At 39.6% G+C, this 15805-nt stretch overlaps 1 protein-coding gene across 2 annotated transcripts in view; it reads right to left on the minus strand.

The window, feature by feature from the left end:
• Positions 1–2006: 2006 nt before the first annotated feature.
• Positions 2007–15805, minus strand: part of LOC148849591 (thioredoxin reductase 1, mitochondrial) — a 33814-nt gene continuing 20015 nt past the window's right edge. For both annotated transcript variants that reach the window (XR_016101010.1, XM_088951054.1), the window contains one exon: positions 2007–2325. Coding sequence is in view for 1 of the 2 variants with exons in the window: in XM_088951054.1 (XP_088807180.1) it covers positions 2255–2325 (71 nt within the window). In the remaining variant the exon portion in view is untranslated. The remainder of the gene's footprint in view (positions 2326–15805) is intronic.

The following is a 15805-nucleotide window of genomic DNA, read 5'->3' on the forward strand; positions in this document are numbered from 1 at the left end:
ATTTTAAAAATCTTGCTCAATCCTTATTTACATTATACAAAAGACCTAAACCTAAAAACCTAATCGTGTGAACAGTAAACCCTGCTTCTCATTTACCCCCCTTTTTATCTCTTTTTGCTTCCTCTGGTCTGTATTTATATTTTAATATACTTGGCATCATAATTTGATCCGCTTGACCTAGTTGATGAACCACCAACTGGAGGGAAAAACAAAACAGTTGAGATTCCGTTTGGTTCTAAGATATTAGTTATTACATATTGGTGACGAATTAATAGGGTATCAAAGTTTTTCGCTGTTATGCTCAAGCCAAGAAAATTGGAATTTTCTAGTTAAACGTCCAGCTGGCCATCTGGGAATAACAATGATGGGAATTAGGGGATGCTGATTTTAAGGCTATGTTTGGTTTGAAGGAAAATGTAGTAACAGGAAGGGAAACATACAAAAACCTTTATAAACCTTCTATTGATTTCTCTGTCTTTCCCTTCCTTACCCTACCTTTTCCTTCAAATCAAACATAGCCTAAAAAAAATAAAACCTTGTTTGTGTTTCCTTACCTTTCCCTTCATTTCCCTGTTTTTTCCTTCAAACCAAACATAGCCTTAATGAAATGGCCCAAAAATCTCCAACACAACTAATTTGGAGCTCAAAAATAGTCCCCATGCTTCTCAAGAAAAAATAGTTTTAGCCTAAAAAAATAAATATTCCACTTGATCAAAATAATCTGATTTTTATCATCTTATATATTACAATTAAACTTTTAAGAAGTATAATTGGCCTTTTTTAATATCTTTTGAAGGGCTACACAAGGCCACAACAGGAACAACCCATCTCCCAACCCAAGTGTAGGCGGGATTTTATCACAATTCTCCACTACAACTAGCAGGAGACCTTACCAGCCAGCTGGTTGGCACCTAGCCAAAAAAAGTATAATTGGCCATTATCAATCAACCAAAATTCCAATCCAAGATTTGCTATTATTAAGTTGATATGGAGAGGATGAGATTGAATCAAAATTCAAAAATATTAACACGTATCAGCCCGTATCAACCAATACGTATCATATCAAAAACACCCTGATACGCCCCAACAGAGGGTGTATCGGGGTTCTGACCAGTTCAGGGGTAGAGAAGACCTAAACCAGCCCCCTTAACCAGTTTTTAAAAAATTAAAAAAAAAAAAAATACTGATATACCCGTACCAACGTATCCAGCATATAGATATTTTCAACCTTAGATCGAACATGTGGCCACTCCACGAGTCCATTGATCTTCTAGATAGGCCATATTATCCCTATACATGGCAGTCACTAAAACAGGTAGGGTTGTGTAAGGAAGCTTCATTTGAGAAACTTACCTATACACTATCAGAGGGAGTTCTTTTACACGACAAAACAATATCATGGTAATTTCTTTCATCTTTTAATTGATTAAAAATCAATTGTTTTATATAAACATCGTTTTGTTCGCATGCTAAAACTAAAAGCAAGTCCTAAAGTTTCTCTTAAAAAAAAAACTTTTTTCAGTTTTTAAGAATATCCATGATCCATCTCTCATTTTCCTCGGACTCCCACAACCAACAAAGCCAAGCCTGTAGTGTGAAACAAGTGCGTGTGACTGAAGCATTCATAGAGGGCTTATTGTGAACACTCGACAAGTGCCTTAATCTCTGAAACTTGATCAGGATGCATTTATTCACATTGATTTTTGAAAACTCTCAAGTGTTTTGGACTGATGGCACAAACCATAGACGACGATATTTATGCAATATTGAAGTTCAATATGGCACAAAACTCTCAAGTTCAATATGGCACAAACCATACTGATGGCACAAAACTCTCAAATATTGAAGTTCAATATTCCAATTCGCTTCGCCACGGCATCACCAAGGAATCATCCAAGATTCCAGGTAACCCATTATTTATGCCACCTTTAATTCAACCCATAACTTTATGACTCAGCCTTTCTGAACATTTACAAAAGCATCAGGAGACAGGAAAGCAAAGCAGATAACCACTTTAATCAATATAAACATAAACTGATGTAGAAAAATAAAACAAAATTGTCCTGTAACACAACAATGACATTAAAGATGATACCAATGGGAAAAATAAATACCATACTGTTTCCGCCTTGCAGCAATAAATACAGATGAGTTTTTTGCATAACAAAATCATACCATTTTCTTCGTTCTATAAGCAGGACTTCATCCGCCGTGGTGAAGAACACTTTGGTTCTTCCACAATGCTTAGAAATAGTCAATCGCTCTTACCCTCTTGAGATCCAATCTCTTGCAGGTAATGTTCTGCTTCCAACGCTGCCATGCAGCCTGCATGATAATAAGCGTTCAGCCAGTAAGTTACAACTGTAAATTACCAGAGAAAGAAAAAGAAAAAGAAAAAAAGCTCTGCGGTACAGAAACAAAATCCTGTAAAGAATGCAAATTTTGGACAATAAACATTCAATTACAGGTACTTTGCTGTTTCTTTTTCCGATAGTCTATGCCTACTTTAATTTTTCTAACCTCCCACCCCCCATTAATATCATACAGACAAGCACAATCTAGTCTAGATGTCACAAGTCAGCAAACATGACCATAACCATCTTTTTATTTTATTTTGTTTTTTTGGGGGGGATTACAGACTACACATTACAGGGGAATCGTGGTAGGGTAAACATGACACCCACTGGCCATACCACGGAGAGTAGAGTGCATGTGAGGTCCACTGCCCTTACCACAAAGAACCTGCAGTTACACGGGTTGGATCCCGCACCTCCATATTCAGAAGGAAACCAAAGTGGAGGATGAGCACAAATATAAAGTTTATTTTATCAATAACAATGAATTTTATTAATGGAATAAAAAGTTACAAAGCAAGGGAGCTAAAGGATCTTAACTCCCAGAAACAACCAAGGTACACCCAAATTAAAAAGCAATTACATTACAACACAGCCCAAAACATAGAATTTTTGTTCACCCCTTGCCTAGCTAGTCCATCTGCCAATGAATTTGCCCTTCTCTTTACCCATGTACATTGAATTTCGAGACCCTTAGTCAGCCACTTAAATCTTCTTTTTTCATTTCTGTACTTCCCAAGCCTAGAGTTGTCCTCTTTTAGCCAGTTCACCACAATTTCAGAATCTCCTTCTATGATCAATTTCTTGATATTCGTATCTTTAGCCCTTTGTACCCCTTCAAGAGCCACTAGCATCTCAGCCCTCAAGGAATCTCCCACCCCAATTGGACCAGAATACATGGCTAGCAGATTCCCCTTTCTATCTCTTACAACTCCCCCTATTCTGGAGGGCCCTGCATTGCCCATACTGCTGCCATCGAAGTTCAGTTTAGTAAAACCCTGCAATAGAGGGGTCCAGCAAGAACTTGAAGCCTTCTTAGCTGAAACTGATTCTGCAGTTTCCTTCCATTTTCTTAGCAACTCATCTACAGAAAAATCTACAAACAAGTCCAAGGTTTGCGGCCAATGTATCACCCTAATATAAGTAACCTCCACTATTGCTTCCAAACTACTCTCCTTTTCTGAAAAGATCCGTGAATTTCTCTCTTCCCAGATAGTCCAACAAACTGCAGCCCTAACACATCACCACATAGTCTTACCCCTTTTTGTTGACCAGTTAGGAGTGGAAGTGAATAAGCTTTGCACATCCAATGGGGGTATCCACCTGCCAAATAGAGAAGTAAATCATTCCCAAGTGAATTTAGCAAACTGACAGGAAATTAGTAGGTGGTATCGAAACTCACCATCAGCTTTACAGAGGACACACCAGTGAGGAGACAAACAGCTATTGGGTCTTTTCCTTTTAAGCAAATCTCCCATAATAACTCTTTACATAAAAGCTTTCCAATAGAAACTCCCACCCAACCTTCAGAGGTATAGGTTGACACCACACCTCTTTAACAGGAAACGGCAGTCCAACAGTAGATAGTTGTGATAGGGCTTTAAAGAATGAGGCACATGTGAAGGAACCCGAAGGAGTGAGTGTCCAAATTCTACTGTCAGCCTTTGTTGGATCCAGGAAAACCCCATCAAGGATGGATAGAAACAATAAGGTACAGTCTAACTCTGAGTCCCTTATGTCTATTCTCAAACCCAAGTTCCAACCAAACCCAGAAGTTGAATTGGAAGGTACAAGGAAGGTAGAAACCGATTCATTTTTAAAAGTAGTGATAGCAAAAAGAGCCAAAAATTGGTCTTCTAAAGAAGAATTTCCAAGCCAAACATGTTCCCAAAATTTAATGAGATTGCCTGAGTGCAAGTCATACCCGATTCAGGGAGAGAACAAAGGCAAAATACCTTGAATAGCTTTCCAGAGAGATGCTCTTGTAGTCCTTGTTAGAATCCCAAAGTCCCATCCATCGTTTCTTTCTCCAATGAGAATCTCCACAGCCATTTCCCTAGTAGTGCCAAGTTCCTATTCCTTATGTTCCCAATACTCAAACCTCATAACTTCTTGATTCTACACACCACCTCCCACCTAACCCTATGGTCCTTCTTCTCCTCTCCCAGCTCACAAAGAAAGTCTCTCATTAGTTTTTCCTACCTACTAGCCACCTCAACCAGGACCTTAAAGACTAACAAAAAAAGTAAAGTGAAAGGTTAGCCAATGTAGACCTAATTAGGGTGATTCTCCCTCCCAAAGAGAGAATTTTCTCCCATGTGGTAAGCCTCTTCTCAAACTTCTCCACAACCGTATCCCGAAACTCTCCTTTCTAAGGGTTATCTCCCGATGGCAAACCAAGGTAGTTTAAGGGCCAAATAGATATTGTGCACTCCAAAATGTCTGCACACTCAGATATCTCCACCTCCCCCAAATTAACTCCTACTATACAACTTTTCTCAAAGTTCACTTTAAGGTTTGGCATTTGTTCAAATAGTTGTATAGTGAGCTTCAAGTTCCTGATCCTATTGGGATCCCCTCCTTAACAAAACAAGATCGTGTCATCTGCAAATTGCAAGTGTGTGAATGGTATGTTCTCCCTTCCAACTCTCCACCCCCTTATTAACTATCTGAAATCTGCTCTAGAAATTAGTCGCCCCAACACCTCTGCAACCAAAATAAATAAGAAACGATAAGGGGATCTCTTTGTCTAATCCCTCTCAAAGCTAGGAAGAAATCCACCAGAGTCCCACTCACCAATATAGAGTAGTGACAAGTCCTAATGCAACCCATCACCCACTTACACCAATTGTCTCCAAACCCAAAATTGATCATCACCTCCAACAGGAAAGACCAATCAACCAAGTCAGAAGCCTTTTCCAAATCCAATTTGCAGACCACCACATTTTTCTTGGATCTCTTGAAATCCTCCAAACTCTAACTAGCTTTGAGTATTTGGTATGTTATATGCCTCCCCTTCACAAAAGCTCCTTGGTTTGTAGTCCTTTGGACAACACCTTAGTGAAAATCTTATAAAGGCTATTGACTAAACTAATTGGTTTGTAGTCCTTTGGATGGTTTGCATCTCTTTTCTTGGGCACCAAGGTAATGAATGGAATTCAGCCCAGGGTTAATCACTCCTCTATCATGGAATTCATCAAATACCCTCATTAGATCCTCTTTTAGTACCTCCCAACAATCCTGATAAAAAGCCATTGTGAACCCATCGATCCATTGTGCCTTTGATCTATCCATAGAGAACACTACCTCCTTTACCTCTTCCAGGTCAAATTTCCTCTCTAGCCACTCCCTATCTTCTAACTTCAAATTTGGCCACTCCAACCACACCCTATTAGTCAGGGGTCTTCTAAATATAGTCCTAAAATGATCCACAAAAACCTCAACAATCTCTCTTTGATTGGAAACTACTACCCCTTCAATCTCCAAACTAGAGATAAAATTCCTTCTCCTTCCATTTGCCACAGCATGAAAAAACTTGGTGTTTCTATCCCCCTCAACAGCCACTTACATCTTGATTCTTGCCTTCAACTTATTTCCTCCTTGAGCAGACAATCTTCTAACTGTTTGCGCAATTTCCATCTTTGTTCCTTATCCTCTTTTGTAAGCCATCCCCTCTCTTCTTTCAAATCCAAGAGTTCAATTTGTGTAATCACAGATTTCTACCTTTCCTCCAATCTCCCAAACTCTAAGAGGTTCCATTCCTTGATTCTATCTTTTTTTTTATCAAGAACAACAGCTTCATTAATAATAAGAGAAAAGTGAGATTATGGATACAAGAGGGGAGATAAAATATCTTAGCTCCCCATTAACATAATACAAACAGAAAAAAAAATAAAAATTAGCCCAAAAGATCGAGTCCCTATTCACCCCTTGCTTGGCCAACCCATCCGCAAATGAGTTGGCACTCCTCTATTGCATCTCAATGTCCCTACACAGCCATAAGAACTGCTTCTTTTCATTGTTTTAGCTCCACAATCCATTGTCCTCTTCTTCAACCAGCTAACCACCACCTTCAAATCACCTTCCAAGATCAACCAACTAATATTTAATTCCTTTGCTCTTCGAATTCCTTCCAGCACTGCTAGGATCTCAGCCCTAAGAGAGTCACCTTCTCCAATAGGGCCAAAGAACAAAGCAATAACAATCCCTTCCTCATTCCTGAAAACTCCTCCAATCCCATAGGGCCCTGGATTCCTTACACTACTGCCATCAAAATTCAAGTTTATAAAAACGAGGGGGGGAGGGGACCAAGAGGGACTAAGAGTCCCTTGCACCAAGTAGTGGTAGCAACCTCTTTCCAATTTCTTAGCAAGTCATCCACAAGAAAGTCTGAAAAATACTCCAAAGATTTTAGCCAGTGGGCAACCCTTAATAGAATTAGGTCTAACAATTCTTCCAGGGTTCTTTCCTTGTCTGAAAAAATACGTGAATTTCTTTCTTCCCACAGTGACCAGCACACAGTTGCCCTAATACTCCTCCACATAGTCTTCCCTCGCTTCTTAGGCCATCTGAAAAAATGAGAGAACAAACTTTGGACACTCTCGGGAGGATTCCAAGAACACCCAAAGCGGGAAAAAACCCACTCCCATACAATTTTAGTGACCTTACAAGAGACCATGAGGTAGTAGTCGAATTTCCCATTAGCTTTACAAAGTGAACATCTATTAGGAAGTAGACAATAGTTGGGTCTCTTTCTCTGAAGTAAGTCAATTGTGTTTATTCTTTCCAAGAAAAATTCCCAACAAAAAAAGCCAATCCGAGGAGGAATAGGCTTGCTCCATATTTCCTTAGCCAGAAAGGACAACCCAATAGGGACAGAAGACTGAGTTAAGGTTTCAAAGAACGAAGCACAAGAGAAAGTACCAAAGGTGGAAGCGGTACAAAATCTAGTGTCTTCCTTATCAGAATTTAGGAAAACATTCTCAAGGATGGCTAGCAAAGGTAACATGTTGTCTAAGTTTGTATCCCTAATTGCCCTACGCAGGCCTAGGTTCCACCCAAAACCATGAGTGGAGTCTGAAGGAACCAAGAAAGAAGAGATAAGTTCATTTTTCAAGTCAGACAGAGAATACAGGGAGGGAAACTGGTCCTTCAAAGGTGAATCCCTGACCCAAAGTTGTTCCCAGAATTTTATTCGGTTACTAGAGTTTAGACCATACCTGATCCAAGGGGAAAAAACTGGAAGATGATTGTGAATGGATTTCCAAGGAGAAGCAGTTGTAGCCCTTGCCATGATTCTAGGATCCCAGCCCACGTATGCTAGCCACAATTGTAAACCTCCACAACCATTTTTCCAACAAAGCCATATTCCTTTTCTTGATGTTACCAATCCCAAGACCTCCTAGCTTTTTACACCTAGTTACCACCTCCCAACTCACCCTATGATCTCTCTTCTCCTCTCTAGGCTCCCATAGAAAATTCCTAATAATTTTTCCAAGAAATTGGAGACCTTAGAAGGGATCTTAAAAAATGATAGATAGTAGACAGGTAGGTTACCTAGTGTAGACCTAATCAAAGTGACTCTCCCACCTAAAGAAAGATAATTTCCCTTCCAAGCCGCCAGCCTCTTCTCAAACCTCTCCACTACCAGATTCTAGAAGCTTACATTTTTAGGATTATCTCCCAAAGGGAGGCCCAAGTACGTCAAGGGACAATTCGAGATTGCACAACCTAGCTCTCCTGCAAATTCCCTTAGGTCCCTTTCATCCACATTCACTTCCACCACACAACTCTTATCAAAGTTCACCTTGAGGTTAGATATCTACTCAAAGAGTTGTATTGCCAACTTTAAATTCCGGATCCAATTAATGTCCCCTCCTTCACAGAACAAGATTGTGTCATCTGTAAACTGTAGATGTGTCAGAGGAACCTCCTCCCTTCCTACTCTCCACCCTTTTATCAGATTCCTCGAGTCTGCTCTATGGATCAATCTCCCAAGTACATCAGCAATCAGGGTGAAAAGAAAAGGGGAGAGTGGGTCTTATTGTCTTAGACCTCTCAAAACAGAAAAGAAGTCAACCACAGTTCCATTCACCAAAATCCAATTACACCACCTGTCTCCAAAGCCAAAAGTTCTCAAAATCTCCAACAAGAATGACCAATCAACTAGGTCATATGCCTTCTCCAAATCCAATTTGCAAACTACTCCCTTCTTCTTCGATTTCCTAAAGCTCTCCAAGCTCTCATTTGCAATGAGGATCTAATCAGTGATCTGTCTTCCCTCCACAAAAACACCTTGATTGGGTGCAATAATAGAGGGAAGCACCTTCTTTATCCTAGGAGAACACTTTTGCAATAATTTTGTACAAGCAACAGACTAATAGGTCTAAAATCCTTTGGTTGTGATGCCTCTTTCTTCTTTGGGACCAAAGCAATGAAAGTTGAGTTCAAACCCAGATTTATTATTCCCCTTCCTTGATTCTATCTTTCAAATACTGGAGCTTCTTGTGAAACCTCATTCTACTCCATTCCACTGTTGGATTACTCTTTACCCACCACTCTTTAACTTTTTTAAGGAAGCTCAGGTGTCCTAACCACATATTTTCAAATCTGAAAGGAGTAGGACCTACATTTCCCATCTCACAAATTACAATAGGCTAGTGGTCGGAAGTTACTCTTGGAAGTGCTCTAGAGGTCAGATTCCCCCAATGTTCTTCCCACTCATTTGAAAATAAGAATATGTTCAACTTGGAGCAAACAGGATTCACTTGGAGATTGGACCAAGTAAAACAACTATGTGATAATGGAATCTCCTTAAGTTCAAAAGCATCCACAAATTGATTAAATTTCCTCGTGCTCGTAGTCGACCTTTGCTTGGGACTGTTTGTTTCTTCCAAAAATCTGATTACATTGAAGTCACCACCTAAACACCATGGCCCTTCCCACAAACCCCTTATATCAGCCAGTTCTTCCCATAATTTCCTCCTCTCCCTATAGTCATTCGGCCCATAAACATTGGCTTATCAACTCCTCCAAACCTATAAGTACATCATTTTCCACATTGTCACAATGCCCCCCACAGACCCCCAGGAAGGCAGGGAAGCGCAACTAATCCCCCTACTTCTCCATACACTCCTTTCCCACGTAATGTCAAAATCAGCTCTTTTGGTCTTTTGCAACATTACAACATCTGGATTTATTTTCTTGATAGCCTCTTTGATTATTGCTCTATTCCTTGCACTTCCCAACCCTCTAACATTCTAGTTTATGATCTTCATTTATCTCTATTTGCAACCCCCTGCTCTTAGTGCCCTCACGTATTCCCTTTCCTCCTTTCCCCTTTAACACCAAAACTTTATCTCCTTCCACATCCTTCATCAGTCTTTTGGCCTCACTCAGTTTCCTCTTTTTTACCTTGACTTCTCTCTTTTTTTTTGTAGGAACACTTTAAGGTCATTTGGATCTTTCAATTTACACCCCAACTTCTCCACAAAGGCTCTCACAGAATCCTCCCTAGTGAGCTCTCCTTTGTCAACCTTTCTATTCCCTCCCTCCTTACTTGTTTCTCCATCACTACCTCCTTCAATTCTTTCTATACTACCCCCTTCTGTAAGTTTTTCTCCTCAACTTCAATTCACGGCCTCTCGAGGATTTCCAAAATTCTTTTATTTCTTCTTACTTCCTCCTCTCTTCCTACCTCTTCCTCTTGGCCTTCCCTATTTCTACTACTACCTCTCACCCCTTCTTCGCCCACACAGGCTACAGTCTCTGTACTGGGATCGGTATCTAGCACACAAGACACAGAGCAGACATTAGTATCACAAACTAAAAGGGCACAATTACCTGGCTTATGTTGAGATAGGATAGGATGGATGGAAGTGGAGGCAAAAATTGTTAGGCCCTGCATTTTGGAGTTTGGGAGTCACCTAACTCCTTGGCTCGATTCTGAATAGTTTGCCTTCCCGTCTCATTTGTTGTACAGTGATCTTTTCCTTCACCCTCTTGTTTGTCCCCCACTATTGTATCCTTGTCGTGCTTCTGAGAGGTTTCAAATACTTCCTTACCCAAATCATGTCTAGCAATATGATTTGGTAATGGAGCTTCTAAGTGTGAGTCTTCCACCCCCAAACTTAAGATTGTGTTCTGCTCTATTAATCGACTCTTTTCTGACAAATCGAGAGGGTTGTTCTCCGCAATTTCCTTCCTCTGCTTCTCCTGTAAACAGTGAATCAAGATTTAGAGTCACTACAAACTCTTCCTCAAACAACTTCTCGAGTCCAGCACTCCTTATACTAGATTGGTCGTCAGAGTCCTCTTCCTCCAAGTTGCAGCCTACTCGGCCCTTGTCAATACCCTCCCTTTCCTCATTGCAGTCTCTTGCATACATGGGATTTGGTCATTCCTATGATGATTGGCCTGCCCTAGCTATATCAAAATCTAGGCGAGAAGTCCATTGTAACACTCTTTTTGGAATCTACTCTATCCCCTTGGGCAGAGCTGGAACACCCCATTTGCCTTCTTCAAAGAAGATAGGCGATTTCTATCGTCTATAATCCCTAACATCTTCCCCCGATCCACGTGCTCGCTTAAACAGTCACATGGGTTGCAGTTCAACCCTGTGGTTGGCCCGTTTTGACCTCCTATTGGTTCAGATAAACCGGCCTGCACCAAACCTTTGATTGATCCAACCCCCTTTTTCACCATGTCAGCAAAAGAAGCCTAGGCCCCCAACTTTTCATTTAATTCAAATTTGCTTCCTTTAATAGTTTACGTGTCTTTTGGTTTTCTTCGGTCAACTTCCAGCTTCCCCTTTGGGCCTGTATTGTTCATCAACCCGTCCTGCCAGCACCTATGTGCCACGTGTAATCCAGCCCTCCACGTATACATCACCTTCTACCTTCATTCTTCGCCCCCAGAACTCCACCTCTACCTCTGAAATCAGCCATACTCTATACTAGGCTCCGTTGGACAGAACTATTATTCTTGGAATCAATTCTGGTTTCACCCCAACAATCCAAACCTTCACAGCTTGTAGATCTTGCAACTGGACTTCCTCCATTGCCCCGCCCAACAGCATCACTATGTTTCTCAGGTTTGATTCATTCCAAAGATGGAAGGGAAGTCCTACCAGTTTTAGCAGGAAGCTCCCACCACTGGATTCCATCTCATTACATATCTGCTTCCAATTCTGGACTTGGACCAATCCCTCTTCAGATTCGAACGTTGTGAATCCCCTGTTTACTTCATCACCAATTATTAACACCGCCTTCCTGTCTGAGAATGGCTTCAGAGCGACCTCAGTTTCCAGTCTCATATTGTGCACCACTAAGTTCAGTAACTTCCTCCAATCTTTTATATCCGTGTTGGCTGTTATCACCATTCTCCGCTCCCAGTCGCCTTGCTCAGCCTCAAGCCACAATTTCTTCTATCCATTTGAACTCACTATTGCCTCTCCACAGCTAAAGGAGTTCTGCTTTAATGGATGGCTCGAGCATTTTGGTGGACTATCTTTTGTACTTTGTTCTTGCTCTTGCTCCTTGTATGGATGCTTGTCAACAAAGACGAGAAACTACTGTAATTTATCTGCAAAGGCTATCCAGCCTTGTAACTGCTTCCCATCTGGTAGACAAACCATTTGTTTCCTATCTCCAAAGTATTCTGTGATGGTAATAAACCAGCCTTTCTCGTTGCATCTCAACTCTACTTCGTATCTTTTTCTTTCCATCTCTAATACATTTCTCCACCCTACTGTTCTTATAGATTGGAGTACTCCATCAATAAACCCCTTCAACCACAGCACTACTTCCTCGAACAGAAATACCATCGCCTTCCTACTCTAAATTTTAGCAGGTTCTTACCTATGGCCCTTCCACTCTCGAATAATATTTTCTTCACTTCGATACACAGTTCGGCTTTCCACCTGTTTGCCGCCTGAAAGTTTTCAGCACTTCACCGCTCCATTGCACCTATCTCCTCACAACTCTTTCTAGAGGGTGTTTTTTCTTTTTCCTTTTTATCCGTGACTGTTAAAATTTTAATATTATATTCTGCAACAGACTTAAATTGATATTTTAGCTACTTCATATTTTTCATTTTTAAGATTTTTTCTTTCATATATGGTCCAAAGGTAAATGTTCCAACATCAATCAAGTGGAAGATAATTGAAGCCCATAAGACTAGAAAACGGTACAAAATTGAGACTCCTACAACAAAGAGAAAACGGTTCTCTGCAGGTTTCTCTGCATTAGCACATACAAAACAATTGATGGCTATGGTTAAGGATAGATTGGGGAACTCAGTCCAGCTAAAGATAACCCTAGGAGAAGCATGGTCCTCGACCCACCACACACTTATGAAGTAACTGAAAAGGAACTCCAAGAAAAAATCATTCAACTAATTTTCTTCTTTTAACCATGAATGGCATTCCATTCTTTCATCACAGGGCTTTACACCTCCAGTGCAGTTTTAGATGCATGGAGTGCTGAAAAATGGCCTTACCGAAAAAAAAGTGCTGAAAAATGGCAACCCAAGCCATCCATCTGGTGGAGAAACTATCCACTACAGATCATGTCCCTCCCAACCCACGTAAGTCTTAAATTTCAATATTCAACTCAACAATGCCTAATCCGTATGACATCATGATGAACACTTGAAATTATGTATAAAAAGCTTTGCCAAGCCGCATCCTAGCCATATCTGAGTAAACTAGGTGCTTGGCCACACAAATCCTATTTCTATCATAGTTTTCAAAGTGCCAAGGCGAGGCTAGGCGACCATGAGGCGCCCAGGCGCCTAGGCACCTAGCCCTCGCCTAGACAATGGAATTTAAAACTAAGGTTTCCAATGGATTTCTACCCTTTTGAAAATTGGGATTTATGTATTCTGCATTTACTTTTGTGCTTGGAACTTTAAAGAACTGAAGGGGCAGAGCCCCTATTTTAGATCAACAAGGAACAAATACTAAAATAAAAGAAGAAAATGAAAAAGAAAAGTAGAGGGTGGAGCCCCTGTTGTAGACCCAGAAAATCTGGTGAAAAAATATTAAAATAAAAGAAGAAAAGAAGGGACAGAGCCCCTGTTTCAGAAACCAATGATGAGAACAAACAAAAGCTGAAAAAGTGGAAGAAATTAAGAATAAAAGAAGGGGGCGGAGCCCCTGTTTTAGACCCAGAAAAGCTGGTGAAAAAAATATTAAAATAAAAAAATATATGAAGAATAAAAGAAGGGGCGGAGCCCCTTTTCCGCCCCTGTTTCAGACACCAATAATGAGAAAAAAAAAAAGCTGAAAACATGGAGGAAATTTAAGAACAAAAGAAGGGGGCGGAGCCCCTGTTTTAGTCCAATAAAATGATTCAAAGAACTTGGAGAAAATATACAAAAAGGAAGAGGAGAAAATGGGGCATAACCACTGTTTTAAACCAGGAAACAGAGAACAAAACTAAGAAGAAAAAGAAGAAGGATTAACTCACCTTGACTTTAGAGGACTGTGTGGGAACGATGGAGATTGTTGTTCTCTCATCTTCCTCAGTTCGATATTTCGATTCTATTGCCAATGTGAAACCCTCGAAGATTAACTTTGTTTTTACTTTCCTCAATACAAAAGCATGATAACATGCAATAGGTTACATTATAATAACTAAAACAACCAATAAATATTATATATTTTATAATTTATATTTTTTTATTTAATAAATATTTATATAAGCATGTGCCTAACATTGTTGGCGTTTGGGTGAGGCGTTCTTTGAAAAGCGCCTAGTCGCCTGGGCGACTAGGTGTCACCTTGACAACTACGATTTCTATCTCATACAACACCTTCACCTGAACTACAACATTGTCAGTAAAATAGATGGTTTGCAATCTAACATGAAAACAACCATTAGTCAAAGCATAAGGACACAAGTGAGAGACCATTAATTTAATTGTTAGAATGTAAAATACAGGAACAAACTTCTAAATTGAACCACTGAAACAAAACTCATGAAAAACTAGAGGCTTACTGCATTTAATATTTTAATGATAATGAAAAGGGGTATTGGGGCATCTAACTTCATTATATGCAAAAGCCCCTGTTCCCAGGCAAGAATGAATGGACAGTATAAGAGCTAAAGAAAAAAATTACCGCCTGCCTATAGTCACTTATTCGTGATCATGAAACCAAGAAAACCAGTGTTTCCACACTCTATCATCAATCATGATAAGAAAGATCAAACGTTAAATTCCTAAAGAACTTAGAAAGGAATCATGTTCAGGATATCTATCCTAACTTGGGTGCTGCAATCTTTGGCGCATCAAGCAGAGAAAAAATGGATTTATAATTCCTAAAAGGTGATTAACATTGACCAACTTTCCTTTCACCAAGAAAAATGGTATGTGCATTCGCTAAAAAACCCATTTCATCCTGGGAGACAACATGGTTGATGAATGGTTTTCATGGTGCCGAGGCAAAGCTAGTTGATTGGGCCACCTTATCACCTAGGAAATAGGATTATTTTGAATAAAAATCATGAATCCTAAAATTCCCTAGGTTCCATAACAAGCAGCAACCATCTTTCAATAATAATTGTCTATAATCTTCATTTTTAACATACAAATCAACATATTTGTGGAAAAAAATGGAAGAAAAAAAAAATTAGAAAATAGAGGGGTTGAGTTTCTATTTTTGTCCTAGGAAAATAAAAAAGAAAAGAAATGATGAAAGAAGAAGAAGATTAAAATCAATGTGTTCATAAAAATTTTGAGTTCCTCCATGCTTATTAGTTCAGGTTTGAAGCCTCCATGGGTTCAAGACAGTATATATCTTGATTGAACCCTGACAAAAAAGAAAAATAATAAAAAGAAACTAGTACTTTTTTAGTATTATAATCTAAAACAGTTAAGAATATAAAATAATGCAATAGAACCATATAAAAAATATCTTGGTGACTAAGTGAGACAACCCTCCATGGTGCCTTATTGCCTAGGCATCACTGTACATGTTAAGCTTCCTTGCTATTTACCTGATTGGCTGACTGTCATAGTTAGGTTGTATATCCTAGAGATAGTCTGTATTTTCTATGACAATGGATTGTTCATATACCATTTGGCGATTGGTGTAATAATAGCAAGCATTCCTTTGCTAGGTTATTTGGATTTTCATTTGATTGATAGCAGCATATTTGTGTATTATTGGATAGTCACAAGAAATTGTTGTGACAAAGTGAACTCAAGAAAACTACATAACCAAGGAATGCATTCACTGGGTGATTTGGTTTATCCTTCGACTTATCTGGATTTTTTAGAGGCCACAACGAAGTGTTATCATTATGTGAATTTATTGCTCCACATGTTTGTTAGGCTACCTTCGTATTTCTTGATATTCCTAGTAAGGTGGTGGACCTTAGAGGTAGTGTCCATTTTATCATATGCAGTGGGTAATTCATATATCACTTAGGGTAGCAACAAGCATATGC

The sequence above is a fragment of the Nelumbo lutea genome, chromosome 6, assembly GCF_056320005.1.
Source record: "Nelumbo lutea isolate HS-2025 chromosome 6, American lotus-T2T, whole genome shotgun sequence".
Lineage (NCBI taxonomy): Eukaryota > Viridiplantae > Streptophyta > Magnoliopsida > Proteales > Nelumbonaceae > Nelumbo > Nelumbo lutea.